The 18467-nt window shown below is 35.9% G+C and overlaps 1 protein-coding gene across 10 annotated transcripts in view; it reads left to right on the forward strand.

Moving 5' to 3' along the window:
- The window catches only part of INSC (INSC spindle orientation adaptor protein), a 145239-nt gene that overhangs the window by 78282 nt on the left and 48490 nt on the right, over positions 1-18467 (forward strand). For all 10 annotated transcript variants that reach the window (XM_013177806.3, XM_013177805.3, XM_066997436.1 and 7 more), the window contains 2 exons: positions 1135-1248; positions 7323-7448. In XM_013177806.3, the coding sequence (XP_013033260.3) occupies positions 1135-1248; positions 7323-7448 (240 nt within the window). The remainder of the gene's footprint in view (positions 1-1134; positions 1249-7322; positions 7449-18467) is intronic.

An 18467-nucleotide genomic window follows, 5' to 3' on the forward strand; every position in this document is an offset into this window, starting at 1 on the left:
GACGACTTGGGAGAGAGGTCATCTATCAAAACAAAACATCATAAGAGCAGTTTTCTGAACCACCTAGTCATACTGTGTGCTCACTTCTGCTACACAATCACATTGTCTGTGGGTAGTTGGCCACAGTGGAGCAGACTGTTTAGGTGAGAGGCTAGGACTATTTACTCAAGAGCTTTATGTTCCAATCAGTGTGTCGGGATTTATTCATGAAAATGATTCATATAATAATGTGAATGATAAGTTATGTCTTTTAAAGAAGAATTTTTCGAAAGGGAAATGCTAAGGGTGGAAGAACACAGCGTCTTAAAATGAAGATAACCGAGCTTTGTATCAATAATAGTGTAAAATGTGGGATATTTCTTTGCATTTCTTTCAAAGTTGTATTAAATATGTAAATGATTGCCTTCCTCCTTCTAACAATTCTTCTTCTAATGATTGTGTGCTTTCAGAGAATAAAATTAAGCTGTGTTCTTCTAGCAGCTGTGTTTATCTGTGCAGTTGCAAGGGCGTACATACAAAAGCAAGATAACTATTTACAAAGATAAAATATTTAACCTATTTCATATATTTGAGAAATAAATGATTTCTCTCTGAGTATTCCTGTTATTGATCAGTGACACTTTTCCGTTTTAACTAAGACTACTGATGATCATAGAGCCTTAGAAAATTGTGTTAGAAAGAGTAAGGCAATATTGCTAATAAATAATGTGAAAATCCTGTATCACATTGTGATACAGCTTCTCCACTGAGACAATTAGTTGCCTTCCCAAATTTTTAGTTCAATTCCAGGCCAAATCTAATAATGATTTACTGAACTGCAGAGTTCTTTATTAAAAGGTTTCAAACACATGCCTGTTTTCTTACTCCGATCATATTTATTTTGAAATATTGCTATTCTTGATTACATCTATTTAAATGTGATAGAAAATGTGTTAAAATATGATTGATCTGACTCCTGCCTATGTTTTTCTTTGCTTTCAGTTTATCTGGGTGAGAAGGAAAATGGTATGCATTAAATGGACTAGACTTTCTGCTCCGTCTCATCTTAAATATAATACTCACGTTTTTCATTGGAAGTAACTGTGTTTTATTTTCATTGGAAGTAACTGTGTTTTACTGTCTTATATCACACAGAACCTTCTGAGACAAATAGATTTGTCGGATAGTGTGTACATCACTGAGTCAGCGATTAATAGTTTATTCAGCCTTACCCAGGAAGGTGCTCACCTTTGCCGTATCATAGCTAAGGTAAGGGGAATGTATGGATTAATTTGGAGTAAAAATAGTAATACAAGTGGATTATTTTACTTAACATATTAGTGGTGGTAAGTTTTGAAATGTACAGGACAAGATGAAATTCTTTATTTCAGGAGACTGATAAAATCTAGGTTAAAGAACAACAAAACTTAAATCTGAGAAACTTTATTATTATTATTATTAATTATTATTATTATTATTTCGCTGTTTTATAAATAAATTGAGCATGTAAAAGAGAGAAGATAGCAGGCAAGAAGTCTCCTGTCAGTTAATGGTTCTTGATGTAGATATTTCACAGCACCTATCTGGATCTTTTCTTGTTTCAGTTTATGTCCATCCTTGTTTTCCTCCCTCCAGGGACTGCTGTAGAAGGCCTGGCTGTGTAATCTTGGTAATCTTCTCTGAGGCACTGGAAAGCTGCTGTTGTTTTTTCTTGCCCCTCTCTCTCCCCTCTTGAGGTGCATGCACTCTTTCAGCTCAGGTGGCATCATTCACCAAAAACCAAGCAAAATGGAAGGAAATTCTTATTAGTTTCAAGTGCCCAATTAATGCTGATAATTCTGAATATTACAGATGAGATATTTAGACTAAAGTTGTGTGGGCAAGCAAAGGAACAGGAACCTTTTAAGTCTTTCTGACATGTCTTTCTTAAGTCTTTTTACAGAGGGCTGTCATTGCAGTGTAGGTTACTTCTGGCAGCATGTGCTCTTACTCATTCAACAGTTGATGCTCACTGTGGGTATAAACCCATCACTCTACCAAAATTAATGATACTGTCAATCCATGCAGAGTTTGTACCTCTGAGGACACTTGGATCTTGAAAAAATAAGAAAGGCAAGGCATTTTATGAGGTCAAGGATAGGGTAATCCAATCCCTAGTACGTACGTATAGAAGGAAACTTTTTCCCCAAGCTTCTGCTTGTGGAGTGTTATGCCAACTCCTTGTCCTGCTTGGAGATGAGGATAAATAGCACCATCTAATTATTTTTTTTTTTTTTCTGCTCTGCCTTTAGATGGACATTTGCACCATAAAAACACTACTCTGTTCTTAAGGCTCTGAATGAGGTAGACTCATGTGTAGTGGATCCTGGCAACAGCATGAGAGGTTTATTTTTTTCCTGAGTTGGTATATGAGCTCCACTCAGTGGTACCACCCCCCAAAAAAAAAAAAAAATTAAAATGTTGAGTATTGAGGAAGTACAGAACTTACAAATTGGAGAAAATTGGTTGTCTTCTTTTTATCATTATGAGAAATCTACAGACAGTTCAATTTATCAGAAATGAAGTCTGACCTTCCATAAATCACTAAATTAATTTATTACTATTATTACATGGATATGTCACAGGATGCACTAAATCGTTTCCAAGTGAGGAAATGCATGTCCTTATGCAAAGAACCTTAAGTGGTGTTTGGTTGCCAAACTATAGTGGTGATTGTGTCACCCATCCTGTGCATCTGTTTGCTCTATGCACTGAAATGCAATTGTCTGGGCTCACCGTCAACCAATGTCATACAGAAGACAAAGGATACCTGCAACAGTGAGAAAGGTGGCAGAAGAACCATAATAGACCAAAATTTTGCATTTGATCACTTGAATAAGCAGTTATGACAGTGAAAGTGCAGGGTAATTTATAAAATTAAGAAACAAAACAAACAATAAAACAAAAAACCTGATGCTGTGCCCACTTATTAAGAGGATGAGAATGGATTTAATATTTGCAAAGATCTCGAGACCTCCCATACATACAGAAGTTTCCTAAAGAGCTATTGTTGTAAAAAAAAAAAAAAATAGACAGAAGCTGAATATTTGTTCAGTGAAAGCAAAACTCAACAGAGCTATTCATGCAAACTTGAAATCTTACTCTCCGTGACAATCTGTGATCTTGTCAATTGCTGTATTAGTGTGTTCTTCTGTGCCTTAAGCCATAAATTACGCTTCTATAGTACATCAAAATCTTAGACATGAAGCCAAGAACCATGTTAATTTTGAGAAGCTACTTGGAACTGGTTTCTTGCTTTACATCTTGGTAAGGTTTTCAATCGTCTCCCTCCTTCCTTTCCCTCCCCCTGCCAATATAGTTACCAAAAATTAAAAAGTCTTTGAAATTCTAACATCCTCTGCTGAAAAGCCACCTATAATTTTATTGTACCTGGAGGCATCCTTTGACTCACTGGAAACTGTTTTGAGCTTTGCAGTCGAGGTTAAAATATAGGTGTTCATTATTTTTTTCAGCATGTAACTAATCTGCTGTGGAAGAGTCATGTTGTCTCACACTGTCAAGCCAGCTAGTTGTTCTCTGTGTGAAGTTTAAAGGCTAAGATGGTTTCTAACATAAATGAGTAGTAGCAAGGACAACATAAGAAATGAAGGAAAAAAGAATAAACATAAATAATAACATTAATAAAAATCCTTGAATTCTGAGCTAAAAGAAAAATCAAAGATGTGGTGTGAGTTTTAAACTATGTCATGTGCATCTGATGTCTATGCTGGTGGCAGCATAATGGAAACTCCACCAGTTTAGATGATTTTAAATGCAAAAAGAGAAAATGAGGAGAGGAAGAGCCAGTGCAGCATTTGTAGCAACTACCAGTTGCAAAAACCTGTTTTAATCAAGCTTCTGCCTGTGGATCATTTTCCTACCTTTGGAAGCAAATGTTCCTAAAAATCCTTCTTTCTTATGTCTCCTGACACATAAGCATAAAACAATGTGACTAACTTGGATCATTGTCTAGGGCTGCATTCATTGCAAGGGTGTATTCATAAAATCTTTATAGCATTATGTCTATGAGATTTGATCCCAGAATCTCTCATTTTAAAACCTGCAAATTATTGTCTTCGTTGTTAAAATTCTTACCTTCATGTTATGAGATCATCAAGATCTTAAAAAAAAATAATAAATAAAATAAAAATTACAGACTGGCTTGGATTGGAAGGGACCTTAAAGGCCATCCAGTTGCAACCCCCTGCCATCGGCAGGGACACCTCCCACCAGACCAGGTTGCTCAAAGCCCCATCCAGCCTGGCCTTGAGCACTTCCAGGGATGGGGCATTCACAGCTTCCATGGACAAATTTTGAGTGTATTTGTGCACCTGTAGAAAACATTAGCATTGCTTGAAGTAGACTGGTTTTAAATTGATTCAGCTTCATGACAACCAGAAGAATCCTTAAAAATGAGAGTTTCAGAGTAAATGATGAATAAATGCCAGGGCATAGAGTAATACAGGAAAAAAAAAACCAACTTCGTAAATAAATCCATTTCACTGATCAATTAGTGTAATGCTAACTTTATTGGACTGGATAATATATTAATAGTCTCTCTAAAGAGAGAGAAGCAAAAATGCAGACAGTATTTATTTACAGTAAAACAAATATACCATAGCTGTTTATCACACCTTTCTTTGGAGTAGCTGAGCCTAAATGTTTTACTGTTCCATAGGGTTGTGCAGCAAATCATTTATATATCAGTTTCATTTCTAGCAAGTATTTATTAAGAAGATTTCTTTAGAGCTAATAACAAATGTTGTCCTCCATCCCAAGGAAAGGCTTGATGGGAATTTGCTGTACTTTGAGTCGTGTAAGGCTGGACCTGCAAAATACTACTCCTTAGAGCTGGATGCCTTTTTTTCTGCTCTTTATTCACTCAACCCGTGCACAGTTTGGCTTTTTATACTCATGACCTCCCTCACATACTTGCGATTGTATTTCAGGTGATTTTGTTATCTACTGCTAGCCCTTCTGAACTGCATCTCAGGGATGTCTCCAGGAAATTGAATTCCTACTAATCCAATATAGGAGAGAAACAGGTCATCAAGCATTAAAGCAAGTTGTCCTGTCATTGCAGAAAGTATGTGAAGCCTGTCCTGAATGAAACTTGCATTACCACAAGAGCAGTGTTTAATGTGTTACTTTGGCAATTCCAGTTCTTAACCAAAAGTTTGCAAAGGGTAAATAAAAGCATGCTTAGATATATTGGGAGCTTTTGGAAAGGTGTACTGCAAGTTAATCTCCAAAGCAAGCAAAACTCAGTGCTGTTAGGTTTCTTTGGATGGAACTGTTTACCCATTTGACCAACTTATATTTATTCCTATCAGATGGAGTAGTTCTGTCATCCTTGCAAAAGGCACAGGGGACAAAATTAGATAAAGGTGAATAATTTCTGGGGGATGCTGAGATTCCAGTTAGGTTTAGGGCAGCTGGGTGCTTTTGACAAGCCACAGCGTCAGGCACAGTATTTCCTGCCTATTTCACTTACAGCTCTCTAGATTCATTACCTGTGATCAACATTTTACAACTTGGTAATGGCATTCAGCGCACAAAATAAGCGGTTTGGATCTCCTCCTGACAAATGCAGTGATAAATCACTTCCTGTCCATCAGAGGCAAAAGCAAGGCACCCATTTGTCATAAAGAAAGCTTGAAGCTAATGTGCCAACATTACTTGAGCTTTACTAGTGTCGTCCACAAACTTCTGCTTATTATAACCAAACTAGAGAATCAGATCTTCTCTGATCCCACTGAACTGTGAGGACTTTCGATCTAACAGTAAGACTCAAGAAATCCTAATTACCTCAGGTTTGGGGACAATGCTGTACTTGGTCTTTTATATATTTTTTTAATAGATAGTTTAATTACTACATGGGTGAAATACCGATAAACTTTTGTGGAAGGAAAAATGACAGTTTTTCTTGTTGGTGTACTGCCTTTTATTTTAAAGGCTCAGAAATATCTTTGTGCAGCGGGCTATATATAGCAATACAAGACTTAACTCAGATATACGTGCACTTCTTACAATTCCACAAATAATTTTACTCTTAGCAAACCTTACTAAACCTACTATTTTCACTGATTTCATAGAAATGACACAAACATATGCAAAGACATAAAGTTATATCCTGAAAATATACAGGTGTTAATTTTGTCTAATTCTAATTTTATTTTAAATTGGTATCTATTTTTGTTAAACTGAGCAGATTATCTTACTCTATTATTCTCTACTATATTCCAGCAGAGATAGTACAAAAATATGGAAATAGTTCTGAATTGTATTCTGGAGATTTTGTCAACACAACCTGTTGAGTTTCCAAATAACAAACTGTTAGGAGAAAAATTATTTCAGTAGATCTGAAAGATATTTTTATATAGATGCTACTTAAGCAGTCTTAGACTGAAGAGTGTATATTACACTTGGTCCATGATTCCAATTAAAATTATTTCAGTCTTGCAATCTGAATATTTTAGACCAAGATCTTTCATCTGTGATTAATATTTTGAATGCTTTCTTTTTCACTGTGTTTGCTTTTATGTAATATATTGCATCTGTAGTCTACTTGATGGCATAACATTTTTAGGTAACAGTCCATCAAAAAATTTGAAGTGCATGTATTGTATATGTTTATCTTTCCATTTATTATGTGGCCTTTGCTAATATTTATATATTTGTGTGCTATCTTGGAAATTAAGAAGGCTTGCTACTATAGGGATGTATATATACTCAATTTTTTATTATATACTATATCTATAGAAAAATGTGTAAGAACTTAAGTTTTACATGCTAGATGATGAGTATATGGATTATATATCTTTGTAGAACTTGACACCTATTTCGATATTTTCAGTAGCTCTTCAGCCACGTGATCTCTTTCATATTTTAACAATAAGCAAATACTGTATGGGTATCAGAAATGTAGAGGAATGTTAAATATTTGCTAACAAATCTGTTTTAAACTAATAGCATATGGTTGAACTATAAATTAAATATCACTCCAATCTTTGTCATTTTCACATGAATGTCAAGTTTAATTTAAATTGTGCTTGAAATTGGTAAAAGTCAGTCACTTAAGTACACCTCCCACTGAGGCTGTATTACTTTTTCATCATTAAGTGTATAAGCATTAATCAGCTTGAGTTCTCTGTGTGAGCTTAACATCCTCTTTGTTGGTGTTTTGATGATAGCTAATTCGGATAAATTACTAAAGGAATCTACCCCTCCCCCTATGACAATCTCAATTAAATTCTAGAGAAACATTCAGTGCTGCTTTTCTGATTTTTGCTTTTCCCCCACAGGAAGGAGGTGTAGTTGCTCTCTTTAAGATCTGTCGCCAGGATTGTTTCAGGTGCCTTTATCCGCAGACACTGAGAACATTGGCATCCATTTGTTGCGTAGAGGAAGGGATGCACCAGCTGGAAAAGGTAGGCATTTCAGCATTTTTTACTGACTGCATCATAAAAAGAAGTCTCATCTTTAATCTCTTCTAGAAGTTGATAACTTTGTGGCATTTGATACAGTGCTTCATTCTATGCTCACTTTTTCTGTACTGAACACATCTTCAGTCTTTACAAAATTAGTCCCACCAATAACATTACCCTATTCAGCTGTTTACACAAAAAAGCTTTCTAAGAGAAGATAATTTCATAAAGCAGCCAAATATGTTAGTGACTACGTCAAAAACAAAGCAAAACAAAACAAACAAAAAAACAACAAAACACACCAAACAGCTGTGGAAATAATAATTTCTGGACTCTAAGCTTCATACCAATTTTAATCCTTTTTCTGACACTCAGGTAGGTCATCTGCTTGTAGTACTGAGCTATCTTGTGGGAGTTGTGATTTCACAGAAAGAAGTGGGACAGATATAGAAGTCAGCCAATAAAAAAAAGTCTGCTAATCAGCAACAAGTCTCATAAAAGCCAATTTTAACCGGGAGGGAGAACATCAAAACATTATCCATATAAAATTGTATCAACTGCTTATACTTTATTCCTTTCTCACTCTTGTTATATATTGCTGTTTTGGAAAATGAACACTTCTCCTGGTCACTAAATCATGATCTCATCCTTCTGCATTTCATGTAACAGTCATCTTCCACAGCTGAATAATGGTCTCTTCAAGTTAATGATAAATGATTTCGCTGCCACTTTACATTGACGTATTTTGTAATTTAGTGCCCAGGATTCAAGCAAACTATGGCAGAACATCTGCAGCAAAAAGCAAGACTCTGAGCTTACAGTAAATGAAGATGACTTAAATTTTTTTTTGACATAATGCTAGTTCAGACTGACACCAGAATCAGTCTAAAAGGATCTTTCATTATGTCCAAAATAATAGTGGAATTAATAGAGTTAGAGATGGAAAAGATTGATTAAACTCACCTGGTCCAATTCCTGGCAGTGTCAACATGCATTTAATGTGGCCCATATCAAAGCTGATGAAACAAGTGATAACTCTCAAGCCTGTATGTCTTTGATATGCTCTAATGTTGGCCACAAGCAAAGTTGCTCAGGGTAAACTTTGTCACAGTCAGGAATGAAGTAGTGTGTAAAGGAACTTTTAATGGAAATCCTTACTACTGATTTCAGTAGTTCACTTTCACCTGGGCATTCAGTCCTTAGAACATCTTTGTGAACAAGAGGGTCTGGACATTAATCCTGCTCATCTGACTGAACAGGTAAAGGTTTATAGCAGGACTATTTGGATATCACTTTGTCAACTTTTTTGCCTAAAATTGTGTTCCTTAGGATCCATATGTTATGTTGGTCCAGTACATGTCTGGGTTTCTTGGAGGGAGAATGGGATATTTCATACATCAAAAGAAACAAAGATCTTTTCTCTAAATGAAGTTAATGTCCCTCCAAGTGCTACTGGAATTCGAACAGCACAGGCCAGTACAATGCTATGTCATCTGTAAATATCTTTCAGCAGGTGTGTGTCCAGGTTTGCCAGTTTATAGAGATGAGGGAGGATAACACACAAGAAAATTTTACTATTTTGCACCGTTCTTGTACATGTATTTAGAAGAAACATCATGTTCTGATCGTAGCAAATCAATGGAAAGTGTACCAAATGAGAAGACCAATATTTTGACGTGAACACCAAATTGGGTTTTAATATTGTCTTTAAATAAGAATGATTTTATTCTTTTAAAATTTGAAGTACTCTTGCAAAGAACAAAAAGGAGGACTATCAATATTAGCATTTCTGTTGTTACAAAAATTACCATTTCTTACCTGACAAAAAGGGCTGCTTCTATTATTAAGCTATGTATGTAGGTAGTGGTGAAGCATTTAATTTGCTGTAATGTGAATATCATTATGCCACCTAGTGCATTAAAACATCAGTGCAATTTGAACTGGATTTTTAATGACAAACTTCATTCAAACAATAAAGCTTGGCCTTCAAGCAATTCAGATTAGGTAATACACAATTTTAAAAAACACCCCCCACCCACTCCCAAACAACTAAAAAAAAAACCACCAACAACAAAAAACCACCTCACTCCCTTCTGTATTTTTAATTAGATTTCACAGCCATTAAAGTGTTTAGAAGGCTACTTAAAAGCAAACAGCAAGAGCTATCATTTCTAATGGAACGTTTATCTAGGAGGTGGGCTAAAAGGAGGTGGTGTACTTTCTGCAGTAATTGCAGTGCTTAATTACTATAGACATTAGGAATATTGTTTATTTATCCAATGCTCTTTCATCTTGCCAGTTTTCTAGCAAGGCAGGGTAACAAGAACATCTGTGTTAAAGTAGACAGTTATTGAGAAAATTAAGTCAGTAGGATGTTTACTAGGCAATGCAAGCAGAGAGTTTTAACATTTTTCCTGGATTTAAAGATAAATTAATATTAAGCTTTCTCTATAATTTGTGTAGATGTAATGTGAGTAACTTCTATGCAGAGTTTAAACCATTTGTCCTGAGTGAATTTTTGGCTTTCGTGTGGAAATACTGTCTTGGTTAACTAGTGAAGGGAAAGTATCAACTGAGTGCTCATTTCTAAAGATGTAGAAAATTGCCCATTTTAAGAAGGAATATTTTTCTTAATTTTTTTCAAGAATAATTATTATTCTTTCCAGTCACACATCTTTAAAGATATATATATCTGCACTATTCTCTTTCTGCACCCTTGAAAAACCCATTATTACTTCATTGTGATAAACAAGCTTATCTTTGCTCTAATTACAATTACCATGTAGTTGTTGCAATGACTAGCTTTTACTCTTTCAGATGAATCTACTTGGCTATATTTACAGTAATGCAAAATCAGTTGGTTAAAATACCAGTTTATAATAGTTATTATTCCAATTGCAAGTACTTTTTTGACTTCTGGAAATATACTGTTACTTTGTTGTACATTGAGGTACAGAGCTCCAGGAACAAAACAGTAACAAAATAGGCTTTTAATGCAGACAGACAACAAAGAAGTCCCCTTACTTTGAGCACTGTGTGGAAATAAATTGAGATCTATGTAACCTGTGTTCCACAGGTAGTAGTTGCTGCTTCAAACTGCTTTAGAATGTCTATTTGTTCAGTACATGTTAACTTGATAATCCACTGCTACACCAGCAGTGATCATTCTTGGGTCTCAGCTGCCTGAGCAGTCCCATTCAGAGAGGAGCAGACAGGTCAGAAGTGATCGGAATTGTTATCCTTCTCATTATTCCTCAGCTACCTGTTCTTGTACCCAAGAGAGCTTTGTCATTTGTCTTGTGGCCCTTGAACACACAGTTTTTAGGAGAAAGCTCACTGTACCAGAAAGGATGGTTAATCTTGGTTCACACATGCTAGAATTTAAGCAAAGAGATGATGCATAGTACAGATAATGGATGCTACAGAAAATCATACTATAGATAATACATACTACAGATAACACTAACCTAATAATTAATACAGAAAATCCCTAAAAAACGGAAAAGAGTTTGAGGTGAGCATGAGTGGAAACTGAAGAACGGTGTTAGTACTATACATGCAGACCTATTTGTGTATCCAGCCCTGGTGATGTTTAGGACAGAAGTAGAATGATTTAGTGGGAGATTGGTTCTCAACATGGACACTTGAGGTTTCTAGAGGGAAGAATATCTGGACCACGCACAATGTGCTTTGAAAACTCAGCTTGATTTACTTCAAGGGTTTCCATGTAGGAAGGGTTCCCATGTAGGAAGGGTTCCCATGCAGGAAGGACTGTAGAAGGCATGGGGTTGGGCTAGATTAACATGTGTATTTCATGAAACTTAAGGTAAATAAAATTATCTTGGTATGTCTGATAATGTTATCCTGCAGTTTACATTATGAATAACTGTACTTTAAATTTCACGTTCAGTGTCAAGACAAAAATTCTAAGCCTTTAACATGTAGTAGCCTTTCTTGGAAAAGGGGTATCTGAATACAATCATACATCTCAGCACATCATTTGCCTAAAGGATTTCTTCAATCCTTTCACTTCCTGAGGTTGCATTAGGCCCTTGTTTTGTAGAGTTGTTGGAGCAATGAGTCTCCTGTATATATGCTGACATGAAGCCTCACTAAAGGCTGAAGACTTTGGCAGTTTCTGTGCTTTGCATCTATCCATACAATGCTTCTTGACTGGTATTAGAAGGCACAGCTTTTGAATTTTTGCTCTTTGCTGGAGATCAGTTATATCATCTTTACGAAGGTAAACTTCCTGCTGCAATAAAAGAACTGCAGAGTTAGCTCAGAAAAAGAGAGCAAATGGTGCAATGTGCTGCAATTTTTATTATGCTTGTGAAACATTATTACATTAAAAAGCTGAAACTCAGCTGGGACCTAGATCAAGGTGCAACTGCCACAAAAATAATGATTTACAGAAATATTCATTTAAGCAGCTGCCTAAATATTAACACTGCAGTGTAAATTTGCTTGCACTATTTAAATTAGTTTAGAAAGCAAGACACCTGGAATCAACTCATTAAGAGAAGATATTCCAGAGAGACTGGTGACAACAGTTGTTACTTTAATAAAGCTTTTTTTTTTTCTTTAACAAATAACAAACCTTTATTTCTGTGCTTTAAGTAAAATTGCCTAGATATATTGTACAAATTGCTTTGAATCCTTTATTCAAAGCACATTAAATCAAATGACTTACTTCCAGAAAAAGAATCTAAAGAAGGGGGAAAGTGTAAAATTTTTTGAGATTGGGAAAATAAAAATTTCTTGAAGACTTCTTAAATATGAGTGACCATAAATCTGTTGTTCACAATGAAACCAGTCTGATTTGTAAGAACAACCATGCTCTAACAATTTCTATGTTACAGGTATGCAGTCTGTCAATCATGAGAAAGGGGCTTTTGTCAGTGAGCTCTTACTGGGAAATAAGTAAAATGTTTATTACAGAACTCAAAAATGCAACTTGTTTATAGATTTTGGGTGAATGTGAGCTGATATATTGAGTCTGAAATGAAGTTACTGCGGTTTTGACTGAGGCTAACATCTGAAACTGAAAGCTCAAGGTGATTAGAGCTGAATGAAGTAATCTGTTGCATTAATTCTCAGCTGCTGAAACAACTGAGGTTTGTGTAGCTGAAGGATGAGACAAGTGAGAATCATGGAGAGTGATTTGATTATGAGGGCTATGGTCACCCTTTAACCACTTTTAAAGTTAGCTGGTGGCCTACATGTCATAGATTTTTGGATTTCATTGTCAGAGCATGTGAATGCTCCACAACCTTGCATGTTTTTATTTTCCCACTACCTAGTATGGTATAGAAATAACTTCATACCGTACAAGAAATCATAAATCTGCCTGATCTGAATGAGCTATATAACTGCCTTCCTATTTGAATATTCCAAATGCAAAATACCGGGTGAAACCAAACATTAGTAATGGGCTCTTAGGAAAGGTGGATAAGATGTTCCCAGTGATTAGACAGACCCACAGATGACTAATTTTAAAAGTGTATCTCGCGGGTTTTTTCTTTTAAAAAGTGCAGCGTAGTGTGCAACTTTCTCAGAAGTAGTGAAACCTTGCTTTTTTGTTTTTGTTTGTTTTTTAATGGCATGTAGTGGCATATTACATGACCTATTACAGGCATATTACAAGACAGGTGGTAGGGGGATGGTTGGACCAGATAATCTTGGAGGTCTTTTCCAACCTTTATGATTCTGTGATCTCCAGCAATGAGAATGTCTCTGGAAGTTCAGAGGTTTGCCTCAGCATGTTCGTCTCCCTCAGTCCTCAGGAAAGAACTTGTTAAAATTTCTTTCTTTTTTTTTTTTTTTTTTTTCTTTTTCAGATTAACCTGTAAAAACTTCTTATGGATATTTCAGAATTTTTGCAGCTGGTTAGTTTCAGGACAAGGGATTAGATGGGTCAATAAAATGATGAAAATTACATAGATATTTTATTCTCAAGTGAGTTAAATTCAAAAGATTAAAAGATCAGGATTTTTTTTTTTCAAGAAAAAGATTTTCAGGAAAAATCTGAGCGTATAATTGAGCTTTAGTCCATAGAAATTCTCATTTCATGCTATCTTGTTTCCTGAGTGAGACAGGGCAAGGCAGCACATTAAGAGAAAAATTAAGGATTTCTAGACGTCATTTGAAAGGGGGTAAGTTGTTAAGGGGTCCTTCTCTTGTCTCTTTCCCACAAAAGCATAGTAACATGGAAAGTTATAATCCTTTTCTAGTTTTTCATGACTCATGTCCTCAAGCATGTTCTTAACACTGTTTTATGAAGGGAATATTATTTTTGATTTGTTCCCCAGGACAGTATTTGTTTACAAGAAAAACCTGAATCTTTATGGATGGAAAGAGACTTTCTGAATGCTTAAAATCACATAACACTGTCTCATGTGCTAAGAGCATGTGAGATGATTTAGATGGAAAGAGTTCAAGCAATGCATTCCTCTTACAGTACTGTAGCTGAAAAGTCACGTCTTCTGTTACACATACTGCACTTCTTGTGTGCAACAATGTTGTTTTGGCTCACCTTCCTTGGTCATTTGTAGCCAGACTTTGAAGTCGCGCTTGTGAAATTGCAAATAATAAGCAGGAATGGATAAAGAGATTTCTGCTCTTATCCTCTTCTGTCAAGATTCAGAACCTTTTGAAGACTAATTCAGGCAACTTTTGACACATAGTGCAGAGCATACTGACACTTCATGTTATTGATAGCTGGAGCTGGGAACTGTGTCCTGCTGTTGTCACTGAGTAATTGTGTAGGTCACAGGAGGAAAATTAGGAGCTACAATGAGACAGAAATATGTCAGCCTTAAGGAAGAGTGTGGAAAACAACAGTTTCAAAATCTGCTTTTCACATAGATTTTCCTGATTATCAAAAAGGCATACTGAAAGGGCATATAGAAAGGCTACTGAAATATCAGTAGCTGAGTTTGTGGTACAATTAGATAATGTAAAGTTCTAGGCTTGCAGCTCTTTAATTTACTGGACCCTTCTTAGTAAAGCTGTTTAATTAATTGGCAGTGAAAAATGTGCTGGGTTTGGCAAATTACATTTCTGTCAAAGCCCTTGCAAGATTAATTAAATCATATCTGAGAGTGCAGGAACTGCCCTTTCTCAACTGCTGGCTTTGTATATATTAGGTGGTGTTTCAATTTTTACCTCCTGATTACACAGCTATATATACATAATTAGTAAATGTAGGTTCTTTCAGCACAATACCAGGGAAGTGCAGCAAGACTTCTTAGGTCATTGCAGAATCTGACAATTCCCAAAAAACTCTTGGGGGGGAAATAATCAGATACACAAGGCTGCAGTTCTAGGGTGAAATGTTTTGGAAGTCATGGAAGGGACATGTTTCTGAATGTTGAAAAACAGCATGAAAAGATCATCTTGAAAAAAAGACTCTCAGATAACCTCTGCAGTATTTTTTTTATTCTGTTGAAAACTTGCCAGTTACATGGCAGGTTAAAATTTGTTTACTTTATGGTAGTACCTATTTTATCATGCAGAGAGATGAACAAGTTTTTTTTTTTTCCTTTGACAGACTTATTTGAGAGTCATGGAATTGAATAAAGACAGACATGTTAGTGCAGGATTATGGGGCATTGCCTGATCTCTTTAGGAGAAAAGTATACACAAATGCTTTGGCTGAGGTCACTACCATTATTTCAATTGTATTAAAATGACTAATTAAATTATAGTGGTTGTGTGGTTGTAGCCCTGATGGTCTAAGGAGATATGTATCAGTTGTTCTAATAAAAGGTATTACCTCTCCTTACAAACCTTGCTTCTCTTTAATCATATTATAGATTTCAGAAGAGGGAGAAAGGAGCCAGAAAGCATACCACTAAAGATAAACATTTTGATAATACTGGTAAAGTAGGACAATGCGAGACTTAGCTAAGGAGTTGGTGAATAGCTGTTGTTTAGATGATAGATTTTGTTATTCAGTAGATCATTTAGGTATCATGCATGGCCCAGCCTGCAAACATATACATGTGCACTTAGCCTTTAGCATGTAATTTCATTGACAGCAAGAGAACAACTGCATGTTTAAAATGTCAAGAGATGCATGTCTACTAGTCTGTTCAGGCTGCAATAAATTTCACAGAATAAACATTCTTTTGGCAATACTTGAACACATAGATTTGAGAAGCAAAGCAAAACTTTGAGTCAGGTCAAATAGAACTTTTTGACAAACCTTCTCTGCTTTTTCAATAGAGGTGCAGCAGGCAGGCTATGAATTTATATATAAAGCTACCTATAAATTGATAACAAAAGGGAAAGCTGTTTTCTAACCCAACAATGAACATTTTAAGGCTTTCGCCTCTAGTGCAGATCTTTCCATGTCACCTACAGAATTAGGTTTTCTTCCCTTTGTTTCTAGTGGTGTATTCCTTAAGTATAGGTCTGTGGTAATAAATCCACATGCAAATAAATAAATAAATAAATAAATCATAGCAGTCAAGCAGCCCTGCCTGATTTGGGTTTTATCATCTTTTTGGTAAGAGCTGATCAGGATGAGGCATTGCAGTGATACTTGGATATCAATAATGTGCTCAGAACAAATCTTGCCACTGTTGTGTTGTATCTTGTCCAGTTCCAGAACACTGTTCACATAAAATGTGAGATGATAAAATTAGGTGTACTCAGGCCTTTGGTTTCCCCATAAGATTCAGTCACTGTAGGAGGAACAACCTCTTCTCATCTATGCCTCAGTTCTGTCTGTTTACACATCTATATTGTTTTAGCTGAGGTGCAGAAGAGTAAGACTCAGATTTTTTTCTTTGTGTTTTAAAAAATGTTTCGTTGAAATACATACATTTTGAAAACTGAAAAAGAAAATCCCCAGACTATGCCAACTCACTGAGGTGAACACTTCACTGTGCAAGATCAAATTGGAGCAATGCCTGTAGATTGCTCTTCCCTCCAACTTCATTTTGGAGATTTGAGCTGGTGCCAGGTTCCCACTCTGCACTTGTTTGGTTCCCATATAATTTACACATCGTTTTTTGTAGTCAGTTATGTTAGTATTTTATGCTATCTATTGATTTTATATTTCACTAAGTATTTTATTTAAAGCACTCCAAATAGCTATAGATTTATGTTTCAAAAGTCACAATGTTAAGAGAATTTTATAAATGAAAAATAATTTGGAAATCATTAGATGATGATTTTTCTGTAAGGATTCAAAATAATCCTTAAAGCAGTGACAATGACCGGGGCAGCAAATGATCCATGAATGACGTCTGAAGAAATAGAAGCCAATGCATCTAATGACAGGTGGGTTTTCCCTACCTAATAATAATAATAATAATTTATCAAGCAAATTTAATTTTAAGATGAAAGAAGCAGCTTACTCAGCTCCTAAACTGAAGGCAGAGATTAATGAGAATCAATTGAAGCATTTAAGAAGAGTGCAAGGAGAGAGCTATTTTGGACCTCAAACTTTCCTCCCTTATAGAGGCAGAAAAGAAACTGGAGAAACATAGCCTTACAGAAAGATGTAGATGAGTAGCTTTCATAATTTCATTTCTCTATCAGCAGGAAATTGTTGCATTGCATACTTACATTTGTGATAATGCACATGTAAACATGTACTGAATGTGCTTATGTTGTACGCATTAAATAGCTTAGATGTAGCCATGATGAAGTGTGAGGAGAGATCAGGGTGAAAATACTTATTCAAGGAGATAGATGCATTAGATAGCTTCTCTCTCACAAAATCTCTGCTGAAATTAGATACACTAGTCTAACTGACCCATCCTGCTACAGGCTTCATGACTCAGTTTTGCTCATGATTTTTGTGACTCATTAGAAAAGGCCACAGAGGTCACTGCTCAGAGCCTCTGTTTCTTTTTTGGCTGACTTTCGAACTTGCCTAAAACTCCACTGATTTCAGAGGACTCTGCATTGAAAAAAAAAGTGTACCTACATAGATTTGTTTACAGAACATAGATTTGAGTGTCTTTGAAGGCTGCATATTCAATACTAGCCTTATTTTGAATTCCAAGGATTCTGGTACACTTATTGTCCTTCTTGAGCTTAACTTATGATTCTTGGAGCTTTCTAGTGCTTTATGTAGCTTCTTGGACATGTATTCTTGCATACATAATATTGACTTCAGATTTTTTTACACATTTATTTTGAAGAATGAAGCTTTCACAGATGCACATTACTAGAAAGTAAAAGGAGAAAAACATTTCCTCTTTCATCTAACTACAACCTTCACTGAACACTGTGAAATTCCTCACTAGTATAAAACTGTACTTACAGAAATGATCAACCCCCATCAAAAAAAACCTCTCCTGGTTCCAGATGACTTACATTTCTTTTCTCCAGGGGCATAAAATGCCAGCTGGGACATAAAAAGCTGTCTGTTATCATCTGTTGGAGTTTTTAACTCATCTGTAAATAAGCTGGTCTCAGTCATACCTGATGATAACGTGATGGAGGCTGCCAGATAAAGTGACTGGTTTACCTTGATTTGGTAATGAATATTGACCATCTATTGGGGAGAGAGGACATGAGAGCACTGAAGAAAGTTGTTGTTCACAGGAGCATCCTGGTTCTGAGTTAGCTTCTCAGCTTGACTGCTTCCTTGGGCTTGTTTTTTAGTAGTAGCTCAAACTAGCAAAATACATAAACCTCAGCTTGCACTCAGCTTAGACCTTGGCTCTTCTCCAAAACCACTTTTGTAATTCTTGTTCTCTTATGAGCTTTCCTCCCTTTCCTTGGGTTCAGAATGGAGTTAACAAGCCTCCTGCATCACAGCATCCCTCAGTGAGGCAGTAAGAGCCCTACTGTGACATGGGGTTTGGTGCAGGCGTAAACTAGGGAGGTTTTCTAGTCCCTGAATTGCAGCTGGATGGACTGAGGAACCTTTGCAAATCAGGTCCCAGAGAAGTGTCCCCAGATAGAGGCTCTGGATCTTGTTATTCAGACGGAAATTCACAAGTTAGCCTTTTGTGAAATCTCATTTTATACACGTAGAGTTGCTTGTGCTTTTTCTTT

Source organism: Anser cygnoides, chromosome 5 (assembly GCF_040182565.1).
Source record: "Anser cygnoides isolate HZ-2024a breed goose chromosome 5, Taihu_goose_T2T_genome, whole genome shotgun sequence".
Classification (NCBI taxonomy): Eukaryota; Metazoa; Chordata; class Aves; order Anseriformes; family Anatidae; genus Anser; species Anser cygnoides.